This window comes from Ammospiza caudacuta, chromosome 2, assembly GCF_027887145.1.
Source record: "Ammospiza caudacuta isolate bAmmCau1 chromosome 2, bAmmCau1.pri, whole genome shotgun sequence".
Lineage (NCBI taxonomy): Eukaryota > Metazoa > Chordata > Aves > Passeriformes > Passerellidae > Ammospiza > Ammospiza caudacuta.
This window is the reverse complement of record NC_080594.1, coordinates 105,874,138-105,898,329: the sequence shown is the minus strand read 5'-3', so window position 1 is coordinate 105,898,329 and position 24,192 is coordinate 105,874,138. Positions and strand designations below refer to the sequence as shown.

The following is a 24,192-nucleotide window of genomic DNA, read 5'->3' as shown; positions in this document are numbered from 1 at the left end:
CGAGGCCGCACGAGGCTGCAAACAGCGGGCGCAAACACCTGGATGGAAAAATCTGGGAAAACGGCCCGGAAAGCCGGAGAGCGCTGGTTGTTCGGCTCTGGGGGATAACCCGAGTGAACGCGCCCGGGCACCGCAGCGCCGCTCAGCCGCCCCTGCCCGAGCGCAGCCCCGCCGCCGGAGCGCCGAGGGCGGGGCGCGGCCCCACCTGGGCAGCGGGCCCGCCCCGCCGTGAGGGCCCGGCCGCGGCCCGCCCTCGCTCCCCTCCCTCCGCCGCGCCGTCAGGTGCCGGGGCGGGCACTGCGCCTGTGCGGCGGCCGCGGGCGCAGCCAGCCCAGCCGGCCCCGGCGGGACGCGGTGGCGGCACCGGCGGGGAAGATGGCGGAGCCCGGGGCTGCGCGGAGCCACCCGCGGGCCACAGGTAAGGGATGGGGCCGCGGCCCCGCGACGTGCCGGGGGACCGGCGGCTCCTCTGCCCGCATCCCGCGGTTTCTCCCGGCGCTGTCCCGTCCCGTCTCTCGCCGCCCGGCGCCGGCGCTGCCCGAGTCCCGGCCAGGGGCAGGCGGGGGTCGCTCCCCGGCAGGTGCCGCCGGGTGCGGCCGCCATCTCGGAGGGATGGGGCCGCCGCTGTCGGCGGGAGCCGCGGCGGTGCCGGCGCTGGGCGGCCGCTCCCGAGGGGACACGGAGCGGGTCCCGCCCGCGGCTCCCGGCGGTCCCCATCCTTGCCCTTTGTGGGGCGGGAGGTGTTTGCCATGAGGTGGCTTTTGTGCCGCCGCGATTTCCCCGGCCGCCGGCGGTGCTGCTGGGGCGGGCGGGCGGGCTGTGCCCCGAAGTGCAGAGCAGCGATTTGTAAAGCTCCTGCTCGGCGGTGCCTGGGCCTGCCTGTGCCGGTGCTGCCCAGCCCGGGCACAAACTGGTTGAGCGGGTATCGGGCGTGAGCACCGCACGCAGAGCCCTTATATAGACACGGCTCCTGGGTAAGGTCTCTCCTCGCTGCTCGGCGAACAGAAGTTTTAATTTCCGAGGATGAAAAGGGTGTGTGAGATGTGGTGGAGGGTGCTGTGCTGTATGTGGGAACAGCACCTGGCATGGGATCAAGTCCCCAGCACCCTGAGGTGTTGGAGCCAAGGCTGGTGGTCGTGACCTTGGCTCTTGGCTTCCCGTGTAGGTGTTGGGGTGGGTCTGGCTGCTCCTTCTTCACACGACAGACTTCCCTGGGCGCCGTGTGAGATGAGCGGTGATTAAGGTGTTATGCAGGTGCTCATTACACTTTTACCTTAATTATCTGGTATGGAGCCTATGCTTTGTGGATGGTAAACCATCTAAACCTGGTGCATAAGAGGGAATTAATTTCCCCGTTTGTCCTAAGCCACTGTAGTGACTAAAAGTAGCTTTGCAATTGTTTTGGGAGATAAAGAAGGATTACTCTTCAAATTTATGGAGAGGGCATCTGAGACTTTGACTACACTGAGGTAACACGGTGTGAGGAGCTAAGGAAGCAGCTGGGAACACCTGTGTTTGCTGCTCCTCACCCTTCTCCACATGCTCAGTAGTTACAGCTTTTGCTGTAAGGCTGTTGCTGTTTGAGCAGTCATGCACTCCTAGGGCTTGGGTCTCCATTTCTTAGTATTTCACATGGAAGACAGGAGGAAATTAATGCTCAGAATTCATATTTGTGAGGTTTCTTCACACCTCTTGTCTAAAGCATAGGGAATTCTTCCCAATATTCACTTGCATTCTTCCCAGACATTTTTCTTTTTGTGTTTTTTTTTTTTTTTAATACATTCTAACTTCAGAGGCAAATGTTGCAAAAAACCTTCACTCTTTATATTAACCAGTACATAAAGCATTTTTCACCTTGATGAGATGAGGAATCCATAGAAAAGATAGCATGTACTCTAATTAAAGATTGTATCAAATGGGTCATCTGTTGTAGGGCATGGGCAGGCACAGACAGATGTCATTACTTGTGGTCAAGCATTGGCATTTGAGCACTAATACCCAAGGAAGGCAGTATATATAGAGTGGTCTTGGCCAAGTTTGTTATTTGAGTTGTCTGCTAGAAGATAATACATGATGTGGTGTAAAGATTGTGTATGTGTGGGGTGTGTTACAGACAGCACTATGGATGGCATTTGATCTCCTGCAGCAGAGAATGAGGCTCTTTTTTGTGGGACTTGCCAATTTTGTAACAAGCACGACAGCTACTAAAGTGCATCATTAATGCGGATGTGGACATGATGCTCTCTTAATTCATGTTTGTATGTATGTCTTGGTCCTGGAGTCCTTGCCTTGGTCCTAGGGATAGGAAGACTCTTACCTCTCTGTTCCAGAGGAAAATGCTCTTTCCCACGGTGTTGTTCCCAAAAGGGTGCTGCCAACACCAGGCAGTGACTGTAGCCACTGTTCCCCTTCCCAAACTGTAGTTCTCTGGCAGCATCTGAGCTTTGATCTGCAGGATCCTCCAGTACTGGGGGAATTGTTAGGATGGCAGTGCAAGCAAGGCACTTCACACTGTCTGCCCAGACCAAGCTGTAACAAACAAGCCTGCAATAATGGATTTTTTTTTTTTTTTGCATCTCTTGACTGCTAGAGGAGAGAATATTGTTAAATTGTTTCTAATTCTGCAAGCAAGGAGCAAAATTCTGTGGCACAAAAAAATAATAATTGCAGAGCTCAATTATATCCCTTTGCCAAAAATCAAAGGCATGAGGCAAACAATAGCATGAGAAGACACTGTAGGAATCCTGTTGTCAGGGAGAGTGTTAGGTGACCAAAATGTGGGCATTATTGCTGCTGCTGTCTATGGTAAAGGTAATGACTAAAGAGCATTTGAAGGACAAGTGGCTCAGTATTGAATCTCGTCTTCCTTTTTATTGCCTGGTGAGATTTGCTTAAAGTATGTGCTAGGAGGTTGAAATACTGGACACTTTGATTTTCAGAGTAAGGTGTGTTTGTTGGTTGTTTGGGTTTTTCTCCTTGTATAAAACATGATCACGCCTAAAAGAATTTAAGAGAAAAAATGATGTGCCATCCTAGACTGTATATCACAAAACCAGTTTGTGTGAAAGGAATTAATGTGTGGATTCCTTTTAAAATACTGTGTGGGTTTTTCTTCTTGATCTCATTGCTTTTCCAAGTGATTTCTCATAGGCCAAAATTATTTAACCAACATGTACTTACATTCTTCTTTTTGTACTGTACTGTTGTCTCTCATATGTGGACACTCAAGGTTTATCCCCAAGGTTAATTCATGTACTGCTTTTCATGTGATGTTACCATTTGCAAGTATTGGCTTTAGTTCAGGGCAGTTTAATACACTCTCAAGGTTACTGTTTTGGTATTTAAAGTATTGGCTTTGTCCTTAAAAAAGCAAAGTCAAATCTCTTCCCAGTAAAGTTCACTAAACGGCAGTGAAGAAAAACGTCTTGCCTTTGCATTCTGGGGCTGCAGCAGTAAAAGGAAGGTGTATCACTTGAAATGCACAGGTCAGGGAAGTAAAGCATATGAAAGCTTTAGTGTTTATAGGACAGCTTTGTACAGTGTCACAGAGCTGCCTTTGCTTTGGTGCCTGGTGCATCCATAGCAGTGGAAAGGCATCAGGAATGTTTGATTGAACATTAGGTAATTATTTCTAGATGTGCTAATTGAAGAAGCATGTATGTATTTAATGTTAATGAAACTGTGTATCCTGTGTGATGATACTGTATGAAGATTTATGTAGTAAACCTTTTTAAAGCTCATGAGTAAATAAAATGCAATTATAACTTTTTTGGTTATCAGTCACTCAGTGTATGTGGACCAAAACTGACAGGTGAAATTCTTAAAAATCTTATGTCTGGCATTTACTTATAAATGCTTTCTAAGGCTACAGAATAAATCAAGGCTTTAAATTCTGTTCAGTTCTGGACTGCTTGGATGATTGGAAAAAACATCTTATTTCCTTCTTGTGTGTTTCACCCTTGCAAGGTCCCAGTGTCAGGATTATTGAGTAGCTTGTTTGGCTTTTTCTTTTACTTATCTTGACCACTCCTTGTGAAATCAGGTTTTTGCACCAGCTCTCTGATAGGGCATTGCAGCTTCCAGCCCTTTGTGACTGGCTCAAGCTGTTGAGCAGATCCTAGAAGCAGTAATCCTCAGTCTAGAGTCTACATCAATTTATACAGTGCTTTTTTTGTTTAAGATACTGTTTTATGGAGTTTTTGTAAATAACTGGACTGTACAGGTCCATTTATTTGTAAGATGAAGCTGATCAGGAAGCTAATGCAAATTTTGGGAATGCTAACTGCATTTAGTTACTTTTATTACACACTCAGATTTAACTTTCTTGTGGACATCTACTGGTTGAGAGGGAAAATCTGGATAATATGCTTAAATATTGGAAGGAATAGTAATGCTCAGCCAAGATTCTTGAGGTAATCAAAAGCAAAGTTCAGTACTGTAACTGGGTTAATTTTAATCTGCCTGTTTTAGGTCACTTTACATAATTTCTGAGTTATTTTGCTGTAATTGACTCATGTTTGGTGTTTTCATGACAATTGGCTACATTGCTGGTGTATTTTCTGTGTCTGGAATTAGTGCATGTAGGAACATGGTATGTATCAGTTTTCCCAATGTGTTCAAGCAGTTTAACCAGTGAAAAAAGTGACTTGGGTTGTCACATTAGCCTGGGCTGGCTTTAGATAGGATATTTAGAAATACCTTTCACTGTGTCTTATCTCCACAATGATTAATGATGATGCTGTGTCACTGTGCAAAGATAAGTGGGTCTCACAAAGTGGAAATCCATCTAACCATTAAAAAAAACCCCAAGATTATTGTTGTGTTGTTTAAAAGACTAATGCATCTGACAGACTTTGTCATTCAAAGAGTACACTATTGTTTTTCTTCATTTGTGTCAAGATCCTAAAACCCTAGCACTCTCTGTGGATCTGAATGTTGCAAGAATCTTAGTAAAGTACTTCTTGTTGTAGTTAAATAGTAATCCAAATCTTTCATGTGCAATTACTTCTGGCTTTGAGTTGTCCTCTGTGTATGCACATATATAATGCATGTACATTTCAGGCTTTTTGCAGTTGTAATGAACTGATATATTCAAATGCTTGTTGGTCATATTCTTAGTTTTTGTAATTTTCTTCTTGTAGCTCTTAAATGCATTATTCTCAGTAGTTACACTTTCCCATAATTATTTAATATCTATGCCCTCTGTGATCTGAAGTTTTGTGAAGTATTGTGCTTCTTTTCATTTAATGTATTATTTGTGTGTGTCATCTTTGTTTGCCAAATGTCAGATCAAACTGTTTTGCCCTAAATTCTGGGACACCAATTTTGCTTTTGCACTGGAATATCTAAAGGCTTTTGCTGCTTCTTTCATGTGCTTGTGTGTGCTTTGCTTTGATCGAGGGGGAGCTGATTATTCCTGTAGTATTGAGGTGCTGCAGACAAATGCCTGCTTTGCTGAGATTGATAAAGCATTGCTGTGATCTTTGCATCAGCTTCAGTTACACAGCAGGTGTTTGTTGTTTTAGCAGCTTTTCAGTGAGGGGCTCCAAAGCAGTGATGAATAGGAGAGGTATTCCTGATGTTGTGCAGGGTTTGCACAGTTGTGCTGTGGTAGCTGTTTGCTTAGGCATTAAACTGTTTAAACTGTTTTAAACTGTTTTTCTCTGTGTGCCAAAGTTTGTTTTTTTCACTGTGTTTTCATGTTACTTTTCTTGGCATAAAGATGCCAGTAGCAACCTTCTCATATTAATGTTTCAGTTTTGTTATATGCATTCCTTTACAATGTGTAAAATGCAACTTTTTTTGTGTTCCAGTGTTACAGGTATGTGCTTTTTGATTGGACCAGTTGGAAAAACAACATTGAACTCAATTTCTTCTAATGATTTAACAGAAGTGATTGCTTCCTGTTCATCATGTAATGCTTAACTTTTTGAGCTCTGGACATTCAAATCTTTTTTTCTGGTTTGTGAAAAATCTGTAAACTCTTATTTTCTGTATTTTGAGTACAGAAATAGATGAAATTGTCGAAGCTTTCAAAGTTAACCCCTTCAGTAGTAATTACGTGTGTTGTTTATGTGCTCCTGTGTGCTTGCATTTGCCTTCCAAGAGGACCAGTCTATGGAATATGTATTAACTTGGTGTGAAATGATGAGCATTTTAATCTGGAGTGTCTTCTGCTTTGTTACTTCATGCCAGAGCCAGGTGCCTTGTTGGCTTTGTGCATGTTAATACATCTGCTTGCACAAAAATGAAAATGGATTTTATGCCCCATAACCTTAACACCATCACAGGTGTGTTGTGCATTCAACCAGTTGGGAAGAAATTACATGAAGCTTCATAAATCTGGTTTTCTTTGTTGAATAGTTTCTCTTAGATACTTCTTTTTCCTAGTAGAGATTTCAATAAATAACATGAGTGAGAATTTATCACTTCTGCCTGAGATTTTGATAGGATGGGAATGGGTGTGTCAGATAAAAGTGCACGATACCATATATCAATTTGTGGATGCCACTGTAAAAACATATAAATAAGTCTTCAAGAAAACAGTGGTAACACTACTACAGTTAGTACAAATTTGTCTGTTTTGGTGCCAGATGCTGGAGGATGTGTTGAGGTTTTGTTTCACTTAGGAAGATCTGCAACTATGCCTTGCCCAGTTCAATCCATATGAATTATCAAATTACTTGTTTCGTGCCAAGCAGAAGCCATCAAGGCTCTGCTTTAATTCAGAAGAATGCTCATTCAAATATTTGTAGTTTGAAATTAATTTTGCTCGTGGGTGTGGAATACTGAAATTCTTCAGGTGGCTGCAATCAAAAGAGAAAGATACAAACTTTCCAAATGTGCTGTGCGTGCCTGGGGCTGTAACCACAGCAGGAGTGCTGAGGGGGTCCAGGCAGGGCTCTGCTGCCTTCTCACTTCAGTGATAGACCAGTTTGAACAAACTAGCCTTGATTGTTGAGTTGGAATAAACTTTCAATATCCAATTATACTGGGAGTAAATTAAACTTAATTTTGAAAACACTCCAGCCATGTGAAACAAAAATATTTTTTATGCTTCTAAGTTTGCTGCATGACAAATCACCCAAGAAAGGCCCTTTCCTTTTGTCTCAGAAGGGAAAACAGGACATACTGCAGTGTTTGTCCACACATCATTACTGTGATTTTTACATATTTTAAGTTAGGGGATTTGGTTTCCCTTCCCATGGGAGGGTGGTATCAACAAATGGGAAGAGTTTGCCTTTTGCTGGTGACTTGCCTGCATCTTGCCAGTTTTCATTCCCTTGTTTGTGTTGAGTGTGGCATCTGTGTGTGTGCAGACCCACTCGGTGTCAGGGGAAAGAAACCTCAAGGAGGGAACTGCAGTGTGCTGTTGGACCTCTTAAAATGTTGATAAACAGTGAGCAAATTATGGCTTCCAAAATAAATGGTGGATGAGTTTTAGTTCTCCTTTCCCTCTCCTGAAGCCAGTAGGGCTTTACTTTCATGTGTCTTGACTTTTGATACCATGCATCAGCCCCAGGACATATTTTTCCCATATGCTTAATGGTCTATTAATAGATGTGAGTATTTCCATTATGTTTCCTGGGTTTAGTGGCTCTAAGTGCTGTGGTTACAAGTAAACATGGCACTTTTCAATAGTCAGAGGAAGTGGTTTTAATGATGCAGTGAAACAAGAGGGTGACCTTCCCCTCTTGTTGGCACAAATGAGTTTTTGATGAGGTTCTGGATGTGAGTGCTGCGTTGCAGGGTTGTGAGCTGGGATGTGTTTCATGGCTCGTTGAGGCCAGGTTATGGCACTGAATGAAAATGTTTGAGCCCTGCCTAGGGAAGAAATGGTTTAGAGAATGTATTATGGAGAAAGGTTGCTTTTTTTGGCATTATCAAGTTACAGTACTGAAAGAAAACTTGAAACAGAAATAACTGAACAGATTGAGGCATTTACAGATATTGTAAATAACTTGGTTTCTGTAATAATTTTTATATTCTATGAGCGGTTTTGCGTCTCTTTCATGCCTTGCAGTATGTTTTCCCTGTTTTGGGTTGGGGTTTTTTTGCCTCTGAGGTTTTTGCAATCTCTGTTCTTATAACAGAGTCACTGCCATTATCCAGTCTTCCTTTAAGTCTCATATAGCCAAAGGATGTAATAAAAAAGTAGCCTGTCCTTGAATTTTAATATATTTAATCTGTGATGAAGTTGTCCAAATTATGTGTGAGTGGCACTGAAAACTATGTTACACAGTACAAGCACATCCACTTTCAGATCCAATTTTTGTCATGGTCTGTTTGAAGTGCTGAAGATGAACTGAATACTATAAGGAAAGTCTTCGTGCAACCTCCTTGTAGTGAGTGCTCCCTAAAGCATAGTGACAAGCTTACAGGCCATGTAGCAAGTAAAAAGGTTTTTAAAATAGCACAGTGATGCTCCTGGAAGATCCCTAAAATCTCTGTTGATGAGAACCCCTGCACTACATAGACCTTCTGGTGCCTACTTGCTGATAATGGTGCATCTGTGCTTTTGATAAAATGAGACCCTACTAGGATATCTCTTAAGATTTTAGAAGTTGGCTTTTTATTTTTCTCTCTAATGGTGTTTTCTTCCTTCCCTATTCACATCCACTCAGTCCTGCCTACAAGGTCATAAGGGTGGCCACCTTGTGAGGGAAACTGTCTCACTGCTGTCCTCCCTGATGCCTAGAAACAGGCATTAATGGAGGGGTGTAAGATCACAGCAAGTATCCAGTGTGCTTCCTAGAGTCCCTCAAATTATGGTTAGAGGACTTAGAGATGTATCCAGAAAATACATCTTGACTATATCTTCTGTGTGTACATATTCCCATGCTCTAGTTTGCTTCTTGCCCCAATTTCATAATTACACTCAATACAGTAATTCTTGCTCTTGCTGCCCCAGCAGAGCTCACTCCATTCCATCCAGCCTAGGGAGGGGAGGAAGAGAAAAGCCTGATGGAGGAGACTGAGCCCATCAGATGGGTTCTAGCAGGAATTTACCTCTCACCAGCCCCCATGCCTCCTACAATAGACCCCAGAGGGCTGAAGCAGCTCTGAAGTTTTTCTTGTGGCAGCTGCAGGGCAGGCAAAGAGACCATGAATAGGAAAAAGGTGGAAAGGAAAAGAAAACGCATTCCATGCTATTTAACCTCTGCTTCAGGCGTTCCTGTTCAGAAATAGAGAATCACCATATCAAAGAGCTCTTTGAAAATCAAAGGTAACAAAAACAAATAGGGTGAGGAGTGTTTTCCTAGTCTTCAGAACAGCTCTTGGTTAATGTGCTGCAAGTGTGATATACTTACTTAAGTTATAGACTTGGAGAAGTAGAGGGGCGGAAGTCCTCAAGATGGTTTGTTAATGACTATTTTGCACTGAAATGAATCCAGGTATCTCCTGGTGATGCATGCATCTTGAGAAATTCTGGTCAAAATCTCCATGGTATTAAGTAGTATTTGGAAGATGTAATTTTCCTATTCTGACCCAATGGCTGAGAACTGTTGGATCTGAGGAGCAATGTTTCAAGCTGGTTATATTATACACTCCTTCATAAATTTGTACAACTGAAAAACCCCAAGAAATAAGATTCTTAAGGGAATGTGGAAAACTGCTCAGCAACTAAAAGCTAGCTATAATTCCAGCATTTTAGATTTGAAAGTATTCAGCCATCCCTGTCTGTTTCCAGCTGTGTAATCTAGCCCATTACATTGTACCTTGCCAGAATAAACCAAATTTGTTCTTCTTGGGTGTTGTTTGGTAAAAAAATGTAGTTTCACTGTTGTCTGACAGATGCCAAGTGCTGAAGGTGTGGCAAGTGGGGAATAGTGAAATAAATAAATACACATATTTATTTGTAGGTAGAGCTAGAGTGACATTCTTTGAGTATACAGTTTGGGGTCTTTGGGAATTTCCTGTGTCAAAGTTTACACAGACTGGTAAGAACTGATGGTGTCAGTTTTGTAGAGGAAAAGATTTTCAGTGTGCATCATCTAGCTCTGCTTTGAGAAGGTGGTACAGGATTTGGCTTCAGGTTCTGGACTTAATGAAGCATGTTACACTGAAGTAATCTGCCCCTAAGTCTTCAAATGTTTAATCAGGAACAAGAATCTCTTAATCTTCTGCTACTAGTCAACTGTCTCCTTTTGATTCAGAAATATTTGGTGCATCAATAAAAAAATACTAAAAGCAAAGACAAAAATATTTCTTTCTTGCCTGTTAGATAATCCTCTTGCCTATGCACAGGAGCAATACCAAAATGTTTGCTTGCTTGTTTGGGACAAGTTAATTTCAGATCTCATTTGTATTCTCAGGTAAGAAGTTCTGAGGCTGATCTACTGGAAAAAAAGAAGTGTTAGTTTTGTTTTTTGTTTATAGCATTAATCCTCATTGAGGTAGAAAAGGTGGGTATAGTTGGCTGTTAGTGATGGTGGGTAGAGAAGGTGCTTAGAGAAGATGGGCATAGAGGCTCTTTGTCCCTTTGCCCATTAGCCCATTCTTTCTTCTACTGTCAGCTGAGGCTTAGAGAGCAGCCTTCTTGTGTGTGTGTAGCCCTACATTTCCCTTCTTCCTGACTTCTTTACATGTGCAGGACAGCATGTGGCTTTTGCTGCATCCCCAACCCTTCCTGGCCTCTTCCAAAATATTTACTGCTTTCTATTTCTTCAGCCAACTCAACCTACTCATCTCTCTCCTCTTTTCCCTTGCTATGGGTAGGCAGGTTTTTCAAGCCCTGACTCTGTAGCTTTTGATTTGTATCTACATGTGAAAGAAAATTCTGGAAGAGTGTAGGATTCCCATGTAAGTGCTGGCTTTCAGCCTGAGTGTTTGTGACATGGGGCTCCACATTCAGCAGAGCTGCTCTGTTGCCACAGTCAAACAAAAGCCTTTCCTTGTACAGGTGTGTCCTGAACTTTGCTCTGACCACAATTAGTCTGTGTCTAATCACCCTGGCAAGGAGCTCCACAGTCAGCTGCCTTTGCTGAGAATCCTACAATGAATGTCTTTGCAGTGAGGCGAGGTTTGTGCACAGATAACCTCTTGTTGTGAGACCAACCAATTACAGTGCAAACAAGCAAAGTTCATTGCCCATCAATCTGGAGAAGGAGCAGCTTGGTTCATGGTATGTGGAAGTGGAGAGGAGAATAGGACAAGTGAGTGCATGAGCACTGAGGTTCTTATGGCAGCAGCTGCTTCCTGCTCTTACAGACACACAGGATGTGGGGCCCAACATTTTATACTGGGACACAGCCCCTTTGATCTTTTACTGTGCTCCAAGGTGGCAACCACTGGTCAACTCATTTCAGGTTCTAGAGAAGCCCTAGGCAAGAGGGTGGGAATAAAAATTCAGATGTCTAATGTGCTTTGAAAAGTATTCTAGTGGGGTTACTGGCTTTGCAGGGTGAATATTTGCCATATGGTTTCAAGAACTGACTAGGTGAAGTTAAGACACATCTCTTGGGGTTTAGAACAAAGTGTACAACCCATTGATGGGTTTTGGTTTTTCTGTGCTTATATACAAAATAACTTTCACCTAATGAAGCAATCCTGGTGAGTCATTTTATTAACTGTAGTTGAAATGATGGAATTCCAGATTAGCAAGGGAAAAAAAAAAAAACTGGTGTAAAAAAGAAATAAACAAAAAAACCCCAACCCAAACAAAAATCCCCTTCTGACGTATCTTTCATGTCAGTATGTTTTGGATGTATACTTCATGATTTTTAAAAGAATAAACCAAGAGAATTGCTGACGTGTAAAATCATTGTATGCAGTTTTCAGATTCCTTGTAAATGCTGGAGATAGCAATCTTTTGAATGCAATCTTGCAATAATTGCTGAGTATTAATAAATTTCTGAGTTCATTTAAGTAGGCAGGCAAGACTCTTTTCTCCTGTACTGCTGTTAATTTGTTCCTAGGTTTTTCACCTAGGTTTGCACTGTATAGTAAAGATAAATGGCCCTACTGGTTAGTTTGCATGGAGAAACGGGATGCAGTCTCCACTTTCCTTGCTTGAGACCTTCCTTTGTCAAGGAAAAATGTCAGATGAAAGCTTGCTGGAAGAAGTAAAAATGTCAGCCATAACACTTGGCAAGCGTGGATTTTTTGTTCTTGGTATGGTGGGATTTATGGCACCAGGCTGTGGGCACATGTGGAGCTAAATGAGCAGGCAGGCACTTTGCTGTGACTCTGTTTGCAGGGACTCTGCTGTTACAGGCTTCTGCCATTTCTTCAGTGGAAAGGAATTTAACAGTGTCAAGTGTATTGTATCATCAAAGCAGTGGCAGCTTTGCTGTTTCTCTCTAAGATTTTTCTGGAGAGGAAGAGATCCTGCTGCCACCTACAGCATCAGCAAATACCAGATCTGTTCCGAGCACATACGTGCTGTCCTTCAGTGTTTCAGGATTTCAGTTCCTAAGATACTTAGGGATATGCAGTAGTTATCTGGAAAAGCACCTTTTCTCTTACTTAGCTGAGCTGTGGTTCTCACTGGGAGCCATAACTGGAACCCACTGTCAGAGCCTTACATGCCCAAGGGCAGATTTTTTTCAGCAAATTTGAGGGGAAGGGAATTTATGAGGCCAAGTACAACTGCTTAGTTTCAGATTTAAGAGCTTTCAAAGTAATTATAAAAATGTTCTTGTTATTTAGCTTTGTTTTATTTGACTTGACAAAAAGTTCAGTGCCATATAAATAAGAGAGGGGAATAAGGTCATATTTTGTGTGTTATGTAAAATATCATTAAATTTTTTTTGCCTTTGAAAATAGGATATATTATATCCTATTTATAGGGTATAATATATCTGTATAGAATACAGATTGCCTGCTAAATATAGAGAACGATCAGCTCTTAACACTTTGCTTGTACCATAAGGGTGTTTGCTTTTTAAAAGGGCTGGCAGAACAAATTGCAGACAGGAGGAGTGAGGGGTTTTTGTGTACAGCACAGACGTAGAGGAGATGGAAAGTTAAACTTTGGAACAGAAAACTGTGGAGAAAGGTGGAGATTTCCTTTACTATTTTCATGTCTTCTCTTTTAAAATACAGCGAGATGGAAGGTGGTGTAGTTTCATTTGACTGACAGAATGAGAGTAGTAGTCAAATGTGTTTTGGCAGAGGGGTTTTTAAACTGTGTCCTTAGACGTGTGTGTGGAGGCAGGGGGTGGACTACAGAGCAGTATGTGTTGGCAGGGATAGTAGGAACAGCCCACTTTATTTTAGGAAGAGTTGGAAGGAATAGGTATGAAACTACATTTTTTGGACAAGGAACATAAAGCTGAAGGTAGCTGAATGCTTAGAGAAGGTGATAAGTGAAGAAGCTGTAGGCTCAACAAAGGTGAATCTTGTACCTGATTTCAGCAAAGGGAGGAGGTGTGAGGTCTCTGTGGTTCAAAGCTGAGACACTGAACACCCACGTGTCTTGTGAATGGACCTTGTGTTGGTGTATAAGCAGCATGGGGTTAACCTCAACTTACTGCAATGATGGAAAGCTTTCAGTTTCAGAAACCTACATTTGAACTATATCATAAAAATGTTAGTAATCTGATTTTTATGCCTTTATTAACGCCACTGTAGCTTAACTCTTAAAGCATGACTGACATGAACCATAATTGAGGTAGCATGCCCAGGATTGACAGCTCTGATGTCAATAATAAGGAAAGAATCCAGTTTTTTCTTTCTGTAGAAGCTTCTAGGTTCTTCTGAAACCAAATAAGATCTCTGCTTCAGCTATACTTGGGTAAGTTCTGGCAAGTTATTCAGTGCTTTTTCTGTGCAGCTGCCTGTTTCTGAAGAACATTGTCAATGAGGGGAAAATGGTAGGAAGCTCACACTGATGTCTTCTGTGGGAACAATAGAAAAGGGTATTATTTGGTGCTATTTACATACAGTATGTTGCTTTGGTAGCTCATGCTACCAAGACATGGCTGTGGTTCTGTATATGTTATCAATAATGAGCAATTGGTATTGCTTTCCTTAATCCTTCTTAGGATGCATTGATTTTTTTTTTTTCCTCCAATATTGAGTATGTACTGTAAAAAAAATCTTTATTAGTTGAGGTCACTAACTCATGACATTTGTTTTGATGTTTCCTTTTCTACTTAGCTTACTTATTGGGGATTGAGTTTTGCAAGGAAGACACATTTGCTAATCAGTGACTGAGACTTGATCTTCTAGAAGGGCACAGAGCTCTTTAATCACTTCAATTTTAAAAAGACAAAAAATACGTTGGAGAGGAGACAAGACATTGGAAAGTGGGTGGGTATGTTCTTTTGGTTTTAGAGATGCTGACTTAAAAGCAAGAATGAAGCTCATAATTTTAGTGTTGAAGCTCTGAAAAACTATGGAGAATAAATAAGACAAACTAAAAGTGAGCAAACCCATGCTTAATAGAGAATAACATACATTAATTAAACAATAAACAGGGTCCATATACATTCTTATTCAGTGAAGAAATGTCATTATTAGAGAGTATTACATTGATTTTCATTGTAGTCCTGTTGTATATTTATTTATAAATGTAAAAACGTAAGGGTTTTGTGTATTGATTTTTTTCTTTCCTTTAGTCAAACATCTGCTTGTAACAGGATCTTTTAAAAAGAGCATCCTGCTTCTGTTAGATGTTCCTGGAAAAGAAAATCAATGTATGAAGTTGCATACTGAAACATCTACTGCATTGACTTAGTAATCTTTAATTCTGCATGTAAACAGAAGGAAAAATGATGTTCAGTAAGACTATTTTTTTCTTACAGTTTGTTGTTTTTCATCTTCTGGTAACAGGTTTAACTTCTGCAGTTTTTATGTGCACATCTATATATGTACACAGAAGAGTTCTTCTGAAGTGTCCTGTTTTTATTTGTATTTGGAATTCTTCTACACACAGTCACAGGAAAGAAAATTATGTGCATCTCTTTGGTTCAGTGGGATTTATTGTCATGATGGGGAAAAGAATAATGGGATTAAGATTAAATAAAGGTTGAGGGTTTTATGTTGGCATTACTGCGCTGCTGTTGTTTCCTCGTGACCTTTTGCAGCATCACTCTTGCTGTGCTTTCATTAAACTACAAAAACTCTGAACTCTCCTCGGGTTTGTTTCCCATCTCTGAGGTTAACAGGGCATGAGCACTGTCTGTTTCATGCTGCTCTGAGCATTCATATCTTAAGCAAGTGCTGAGCCTGGAAGTGAATATTGGAAAGCTGCTACTATTAGTGGGTTAATTTGTTGAAACTCTGCTAAGCAGTACCTGCTAATGAACATTTATAGAGGTTTGTCACAATTGACAAAGATATTGTCAAGTGAAGATTTATCAGCGTTACATCACAAATTGGGTTCATTTCATCTATTTTAGAGATTCTGCTTAAATGTTTCAGTTCTCATGGAATCAGTTTTGAGGTTGTTTTATCTCTTTAGCAGTCCAAGGAGATAATTACCAAATTAAATATGTAGTATTTCAGTTCCTTTGCTAAGATGCTTTAGCTGGTTTCTTTCATTCTTCTCAGTCCTGCTGTTCTGTCCTTTAATTTCCTCGAGGTCTGTTCCTCTGACAGTGTAGAAGTGCTGCCTTCATTTAGAAACCCAAAGGCTGATGGTGCTGTGTAGTGTAATATGTAATGGAATAGAAAAATATGAGCTTTAGATAGTCAAATTGTTAGAAAGCCTGATTTTAGAGCTCTTTTAGAAGCCTTTGATCCTTAGCTGAAAACTCATCATTAAATGTCCCTTCCCTGAAGGGATATATGTTCAACTGCTTAATGTTCTTAATTTGTCATCAATAAAAATGTAGAGTTTTGAGATTCTGACCCCCAAAAAAGAAAAGTTTAAATAAAAACTTCCTCCTTGCTATTACATGTGCAGTGTAATTTTTCAGCTGTTAATAAGCAGGCAAATGAAGACAGTTGGTATTTTGAATATAGCTGTAGAAAATCCTGCCATTTCCTGTATGTGCCCTAATGCCTCACTGGTGGGAGAGTGCACAAATTGCATTACTGTGCACAATTAGGTTCTCTGCAGGAATTCATCTGACATCTGTCTGCCCTGGTTCTCTTGGGCTCCCTTTGAGTGGAGTGGAACAGGCACTTCTAAATTCCTCCCTCAGGAGGAGGTGACAGGTCTGAGAAGTGCCCCAGCTCTTGTAAAGTGAGTGAGAGGGAAGCTGAGGAGCTGCTGGCTCTCGGAGGTATCTGCTTACTTGGGCAGCTGAAGTTAGGCTGAATCTCACCCTTCCTGGTACACTGCAGGTGCTGTACCTGTCCTAATGTACAGCTCTGCAAATGAGGAGACAATTTGGGGCTGCTGTCCAGTTCATGATATGCTGACAGCTGTAGCAGTGCTTTACTCTGCCCTGCTCAGGCTTTGGGGATGCTCAAGAGGCACAGGAGGGCTGGTTGTGGCCCCTCTGTGCACTGCTGAAGCTGCTGCCTGTGAGCCCAGGGGCAGAAGATGGGTGCTGTTTACAAGTCAGGTTTACCATTTTTGTTGCAAAGGTTAAGTGCCAGTCTGCTCTGATGTTTTCCCCTCTGTAGCAGTGTGTTGCTGCTGGTTGGCATTTCATGGAGCCACAGCTCAGCCTTTCTCAGAGGCCTTTTGTTGGCTCACAAAGATGTAGTCAGTGGGACTTTTCCAGTGGCAGCAGTTTGTCCCCAGCTGCTGTCTTCCTCAGTAGCCCTATAGCTTTGCCTGGTGTGTGACTTGAAATGCCCCATCCAGGCAAAGGAAATCTGCCTGTGCCCTGTGTGATGGGCAGGATGTGGCCAGCAGGCTGCTGGTTTGGTACCACTGATTGGTTGTTGGTAATCATTCAAACCACTTAGCACTTCATTTAAATCTCTTCTTTTTAAGAAGACAGGCAGATTTCATGGGATGTTTGCTTTCAGTTATGGATGTGTTGATGTGTCATGAAGATATTTGTCATGCTCTTGTTTCTCTGGCTCTGAAAGCTTATTCTAATCATCAAAAGGATTACTGTTCCAAATATATTGTATATCACTGTAACTTTTGACCACTGAGGTTACATGTGCCACTTAAGCAAACACTGTTTGTGATGTTTTAGATTATTGCAATATAGTAATTAAATACAAATGTGGGATAGAGGTTATGATAATTGCCAGTCTCTGTTTTAGAAAGGTCTCTGTAAGGTAAACCCATATATACATGGATTCCTGTAAAGTCTGTCATCCAGCAAAGCATTTGGGATGAGGTTTAAAAATATTTTTAAAAACCCCAAAAATCATAAAGCTTCAGGTTTTTTGAGTTTTGTTTTGATTATACAAATTGTTTATCCATGTAGGGTATTTTTATTGCTAAATTGAGGGTAGTCATAAGAATAAGACTTAACATACTGTATTAATTCTGTTTATTGGGCCTTGATATTGGGTACATATTTTGCTTATTATGGGCTTCCTGGTGAATGTAAGATTATTTTCCAGATACAACTAGAAGGCCACAGAATTAGCAGGCTGTGTAGCCCCCTGCTTTGGAGATGAAGCCATTACTGATGCACCAAAACTCTGAATAAATGAAACCTCTTTTTCTGCATCATTTGCTAAATACAGGTAGTATTTTATCTTTGACCAGTTCTCCTGCCAGAGCTGCCTTATGTAATTTTTAATGCCTTATTACAATTATGACTATAATCACTGGGGGACAGGGACTGCCTTTATCTTGTGCTTCTGATGCACAGTGCAACTCTGAGCCAAATATTAAAGGCTTTGTGCAATTTTTTCCTACAATAGAAAAGTGTATTTTTTTCTCCCAAAGAAAAAACAAAGTCTATCAAAATAGTATTTTGTTTGAATCCTCAAAGCATAGTTAAACAGCAGAGTAAAGGAATACATTGAAAATAAAGGAACAAGGGGGAAATATATACAAGACCATGGAAGCATAATGTCTGGAAAATTTTTAAAATTTTAAAATTGCAAGGCAAATATTTTTGAGGAGCAAACTAGCAAAGAATAAAAAGACCAGTGAACATGTCACCCTTGATACAGACCCTGCCAGACTTTGTGGTAGGTTGCTAAATGGTCCCTGTGTGAAAGGAACACAAGAGACATAAGGCTGGATCACTGAAGCTTCATTACTTGCTTTAGTGTTGTGTGTGGAGGAGCTTCGGGGTGTTTCTTGTCCAAGTCTTTCTTAAAATGGAAAATACCTTGATTTGTTGCTTAAATTGTATTTGATGCTACAGGAAATTAGGCTTAATACAAAGATTTAAAAACTCTAGAGAAGTGAAGAATGAAAAATGAAAGTTTTCAAGCATTAAATGGAGTGGGTGAAATATGATACATTGGGAAGAGCCTATGAGCTCTCTGTTAGGGAATGTATTTTGTACAATTGGGCTTCTCACAAGAGGTCAGCAAACAGGCAAGGTGGAGCGGTCCAGAAGAAGGAATATGCTTGGCTTTTCTAAAAGATGTTTGCAGAAACCATCATCAAAGACACTAAACAGCTTGAAAGCTCTTTACTGTCTGGTGATTTGATGATTGATGTGAAAAAAGTGTGAATACTGTGATGAGGATTTTTTGAATAGGCTTTAAGAATGGTCATGTGAAGAGTACTTATTAAAGTTTGGTAGAAAAATGAGCACCAAGTGACTGAGCAGTAAATGGCAGATAAATTTCAGTGTGCATTGGTACAGAGAGATGTCAGGAGTAATGCCTGTGGCAGACAATTTATACACAAGGAGTTATTTTGAATTACCCAGTAACATTGGGGAGGGCAGCCTTGGAGAAAGGCCAGTCTGGGGGGGTGAGAGCCTTCTCTGCAGAAAGTTCCTGACCTTGGGAGGATGGGTTTGGCTGGGATCTTCTCAACTGTGTCCTCACAGTTAGTGAAGCTGCCTGTAGCTGTGAAAAATCTTTTGATCTGAGTAGTATTAATGATCATAGAAGCTGGTTTTCTATGCAATATTTTCTATGCAATACATGTGAGTGAAACTTTTTTTAAAACCAGTAATTAAGGGTTTGTGATAGAAGTATTTCCTAAATATGATGTATGATTTTCTTTGTAGAGAGAAACTATAATGTTAGAACTATTGATGTTAATTTTAAATAATTTTAAAAATTATTTGATCGCTACAGAATTTGGTGTACGTGAAAAGATTGCCTGTTATAAATAAATGCCTTTAGCCATTCTTTGCACTATGAGGTCTCAAATCTATTTGAAAAGTAACTTTCTGCTGAATATATGCAACAAGGAAAGCTTTGTCAAGCCTGCCTCTTGTAAAATCTACAGGTCTACTCCATGTTTTTTGCTCCTTTTCTTGTACAGATTAAGCATCCCATTTCGTAAATATGTAGCTATAATGTAGGCTTGCAGAGATTTTCAATTATCTCTTAAAGCTAGGAGTAATTTTGAGAATGAAAATTTAATTATATAGAGAGTATTGCCTTTTTTTCTTATTCAGTGTTTTCCGTTTTAATCAGATAGAATTCATTTTGGTATGGAGGATTACATTTATTTCTTATTTGTTTATGTTCAAAGGGACTTTTAAAGTTGCCCTTAAAAATCCTAGGGTGATTTTAATCAAGATTGAATAACTTTTTTTTTTTTTCCCAGAAATTGTTTTGTTCTTTGAAGATGATGGTGATGGTATTATGAGTAGTTTGTCTCAAAACATCTGCAGTAATGCTGTTTCTAGAACACAGATTGTCTGGTGCCACTGAGCAGAAGAGCACATTGTTTGTCCTGTAGGTAATCAGTTGATCTTGTAATTGTGTAGTGGTATAAAGTCAAGTCAGAGTTCTTGGCTCCTGTTTTAGAAGGCTATTTATTCTTACTGTGTTGACATTTTAAATAAGGCAAATGGTGTTACTGATAGAGTTCAAATATTATGGCTTTTACTTGTAAATGAGCCAGTTCTTAATGAAGTTCCAAGGTGAGTGGAGGTTGTGTATTGAAGACTTCACATGGTCCGAGATTTTCATTTTCCATTCTTGACTTCCATCCTCCCTCCCCATCAGTTCCCTGCATGTAAATTTGCCTGCCTGCCCTAATATGCTTTTTCTCCCTCTGTCTCTCACCTTCAGGAATGCAACCACGGTATTGTATTTGCTTGTTTTCATCCTTGTCAAAATGTCCACCTCTTTATCTCCTCTCTGTACTGTTGTGTATGTCCTGGTTGTTCAGAACTGGTCTTTGCAAAGGAAAGCAATCCATGCATGTCACTTCCATGCTTGGCTTTGTTGGTTTCAAGATCAAACCAAGAGCATTGCTTGGCTGCAAATCTGTGTGCTCTCTTTAAATTCTGAACTGTGTTTGATGGAGTATCTTACTGAAATCTCATGTGTCTGTTAGGTGGACAGCTTGTTTTCCCTTCAAACAGCTGTAGGATACAGAAGTTAGCTTCTAATTCTTGCATCAGTTGGACAGGATTGGAACACTGTCTAAAATGCTGGCATCCCTCATTGCATTTCTGTTGTTTTGTGTGAATGCCTGTTCAGTCAAGACAAGGAGAAAGGGAGCTCCCTTCCCTGCTTTGCCACATCCCAGGCAGCAGCACTTTGCCCTGTCCTGGTGGTGTATCCCATTTATCTCCCTGTGCTGCCCTGGCACAGCCTTCTGCCTAGCCCTGCTTCCTTGAGCTTGGCTGTTATGCCTGTTCTGACTAACCTTAGCTTAGGGCTGTACAGTCTGCTCTAAGTTTGGCTGATTTCAGGATGATGCAGACTATTTCTTGTGCTTTTCTCTTTTGACCCACAGAAGAATTACTGTTAACAACATGCAAAAGTACATTGATATCAAAGAACTGAAGTTTTGACCCTTAAAAAGGGGCACAGTTCTCTGAACCCCTCTAGGCCTCTGGGATGTGCACATTAAGGGAATTTTCAGTGGATTACTCTAAAAGATTGACTGGCTTTGTAAAGTATTCTGAACGAGGGCTTGAGTGACTGTAGAGAATACAGACTACAAGAGCATGTAGTTTAATCTTCGTAATACCCTAACTTCATCTTCCTACATACACTATTTGTTTGTTTTTCTTTTTAAAAGCTTTTTTTGCCTCTGGAGGCTTTCAAAATTATGCTCTTTCTTCCCTAGTTTCCATATACCAAAACAGTTAGCTTGGTTTGGATTTTTTTGTGTGCAGATGATGGAGGATGCCACTGCGTTATTACATGCTCCTTGGTGGTCTCAAAGAAATAAGATAAATAAGGAAAATTAAATGGTCTCAGTTGCTCCAAGTAAAAGCCCTTCCTCCTTGCCCTGTAGAGGCTTCTGTGCCCTTGATTTTGATTCACACAATGATGTTCTTAAGCAAAGATCAGGACAGTGATTGTCCCCCTGTAGCTGGCATTGGTGAGGCTGCACCTCAAGTCCTATGTCCATTTCCAGATCCATCACTATAAGAAAGAGGTTGGGAGGCTGGAGCATGTCCAGAGAAGGGTAACAGAGCTGGGGAAGGGTTTAGAGAATAAGTTAGTGAGGAGCAGCTGGGTCTGTTTAGCCTGGAGGAAAGGGGGCTCAGGAGAGACCTTATCACTCTCTAAAACTGCCTGAAAGGAGGTCATAGCCAGGTGGGGGTTGGACTCTTCTGGCAGGCAACCAGTGACAGCAGTAGAGGAAATGACTTCAAGCTGTGTCAGAGGAGGTTCAGGTTAGATATTAGGAAGAATTTCTTCACTGAAAGGGTTCTCAAGCATTGGAACGGGCTCCCTCCTGAAATACTGGAGTCATCACCCCTGGATGTGTTCAAGAAAAGACTGCTTTATTTAACAGGGAAATGACTGGTGTTCAGTCAAAGATTGGACTCAGTGATCTTGGAGTCTTTTCCAACCTGAACAATTTTATGATTCCATGAAAAGGACATACATTTGGATGGATAAAGTTAAAATACTGAAACAGATTAAATAGTTTGAAAGAAACTAGTTGTCATACTCAAGTGTAGCATTGTACTTAAGTGTATGATTAAATAAATTCAAGCCTTAATAAAATCCTAAACGAAGCACATCAGGTTGTGTGGCTTAGGTATAAACTTCCCTAATTTAGGTAGGTCAACACTTACCTCCCAGCTTTAAAGAGCTGTGATGTCACCTCCCTCCCTTGTGTCAGACTGCTCCAGCTGTCACCTGCCGAGCCACTCAAGGCAGAGGTGTTGGGTGTGCTGCTCGGGATGTCCCTTGCTTACCAGCAGTGCACAGGGTAACCCTGCCACCCCTCTCTGCCTTGCCAGGGCAGGCAAGAAGGTGAGGGATCTGCTGGGCAAATGTAAAATAGAAATCCCCAAATAGGATCTGCTGCTTGCAGGCTTGAGCTATTTTGGTTAGGCACACTCAGGATTGTGTGTACCTACAGACACACACTATTTAGTAATTCTGCTCCCAAGGCCAAATATTTCTACTTGAAGCTATTTTGGTACAGTGAGTAGGATGAAAATTTTCTTACTAAGCCTTAAAAAGTAGTCAGAAAACAAGCTAGTATTTTCAAATACCACACTTGAGTGTGTGACAGACTTGCTGGGAGAGTAATCTACGTGCTTTTTCCATAGAATATCATCACCTTGGTCCCGGAATACTAAATCATGCATGCTGTAGATTCATAGACTCTGTAGGGACTCTGATGGCTCTCGGGTGCCAGCAGCCCTGCAGTGTACCTGCACACTGCTGGGACACTATATTGAGTAGGTAATTCTTCCAAATAGATTTCAGAGGGGCAGCCTGAACAGGAGCCTGGCTGCAGCAGTGTGGAGGCATTTCCAGCTGTCACAGGCAGCAAGCCAGTCCTCCTGGAGACACTGCCTTGCATGTGGCCACTAATGGATTTCTGCCTTCCTTCAGAGCCTTCCTGATTGGGGCTGGGGAATCCAACTATACAGATCCATTGCAGGATAAAGGCACATGGTTATGTGATCCTATAGACCTCCCTCACTCCTGGAGCACATCTGATATGTCAGGTCTACAGTGTAGTGGATAATAAGTCCTTTTTTGCTGTAGAGGTTTTAAAGCAGATCTGTTATACAATCCCATAATTATGTCCTGGCATGGTAATGTCTTAATTTATTTTAAATAAATTGACTCCCCAGGAAAAGCTGTTATACTGAGAATGAGCTTCATTTGTCATTTACAAATAAGTGAATTTCATAACAGCTTGAATGCCTTATGTTGAGCTGCTTATTTCTGATATAATGAATAATGGAAGAGCTGGAGGACACGTCATGGTGGGTTTTTTGTTTTTTTAATTGCATAATTTGATAAACCTAATAGATTTTAATAATTATGAAGTCAGATACAAGGTCCTGTTGCTCAAATCAGTATCCCACATGTTGTGAAACAAATAGGTGTGATCCACACTTCCTCAAGCCAGTGTACTAGGGCATATATATAAAATTATGAAGATCCATTCCACTTGCAAGAAATTGGGTATTTTTGTATGGAAATTAGATTCTGAGCACCAGAAGGCAGTTATCAAAAATACCATTTGCTCGGCTGCTGTAAGCTGGCCCAGTTCCTCTCCTGTGGCTTGGATCTTGAAATGGAAGTAATACAGTTCCTTCTCACACTGCTGTGGTTCCAATCAGATATGTGGCTATGCTGATTATCACTACTTAAATGTGCCTGCTTTTGATTGCCCTAGGAAAATAATGTCCCAGTATGTTGGTTATTTTTGTTACTGAATTTGAAGCTGCTGTAGCATAGAAGCAATACCATCCAAATGATCTTCTCTGCTATAATTATGTATAGTAGATGAGAGCCTAATACTACTCACTGCAAAGGGGAATTTGTTCTGAAATTGACTGTAAAGTGCTATGAAAACATTCCTTTAGCAAAGAGGCAGTTTTCTTTTTCAAGGACTATGTGCAGGCTCATTTCAAATTACCTGCATTAAGGTAATCACAATATTCACCAAGTAAAAACAGTGTATGTTTCGTGTATGGATGCTCAAGGGCATCCTTTTGTATTGAAATGATGACTGCAGAACTAGTGACTGAAAGAACTCCTTTGTTGTGTGTGAGTTTTTTTTGTGTGGTTTTTTTGTTGCTTGTTCTTTTTAATTTTTTATTCTGATGTTATTTATAACGAAGGAGCAGATCTGGAAAATTGACTGTGTTCCTTCACCTTGCATTCAATGATGTAGTGCAGGAATGCGCAGCTTTTAATTGGCTGTAAATTGGGATGTGTTAGCTCCTCTTGCTCACTGGAGCAGCAATGAGCTCCCTAAATCGTTCTGCTCACTCAGCTCCCGGCTGACAGAGGAGCCCGCAG

General features: G+C 41.1%; 1 protein-coding gene across 4 annotated transcripts in view; it reads left to right on the top strand.

The window, feature by feature from the left end:
* Positions 1 to 225: 225 nt before the first annotated feature.
* Positions 226 to 24,192, top strand: part of MAP7D2 (MAP7 domain containing 2) — an 81,254-nt gene continuing 57,287 nt past the window's right edge. For 3 of the 4 annotated variants that reach the window (XM_058824955.1, XM_058824953.1, XM_058824954.1), the window contains exon 1: positions 227 to 418. In XM_058824955.1, coding sequence (XP_058680938.1) covers positions 376 to 418 — 43 coding nt within the window. In that variant the 5' untranslated portion in view covers positions 227 to 375. Of the gene's footprint in view, positions 419 to 24,192 lie in introns of all 4 variants that reach the window. The other variant, XM_058824952.1, reaches the window with a different exon arrangement.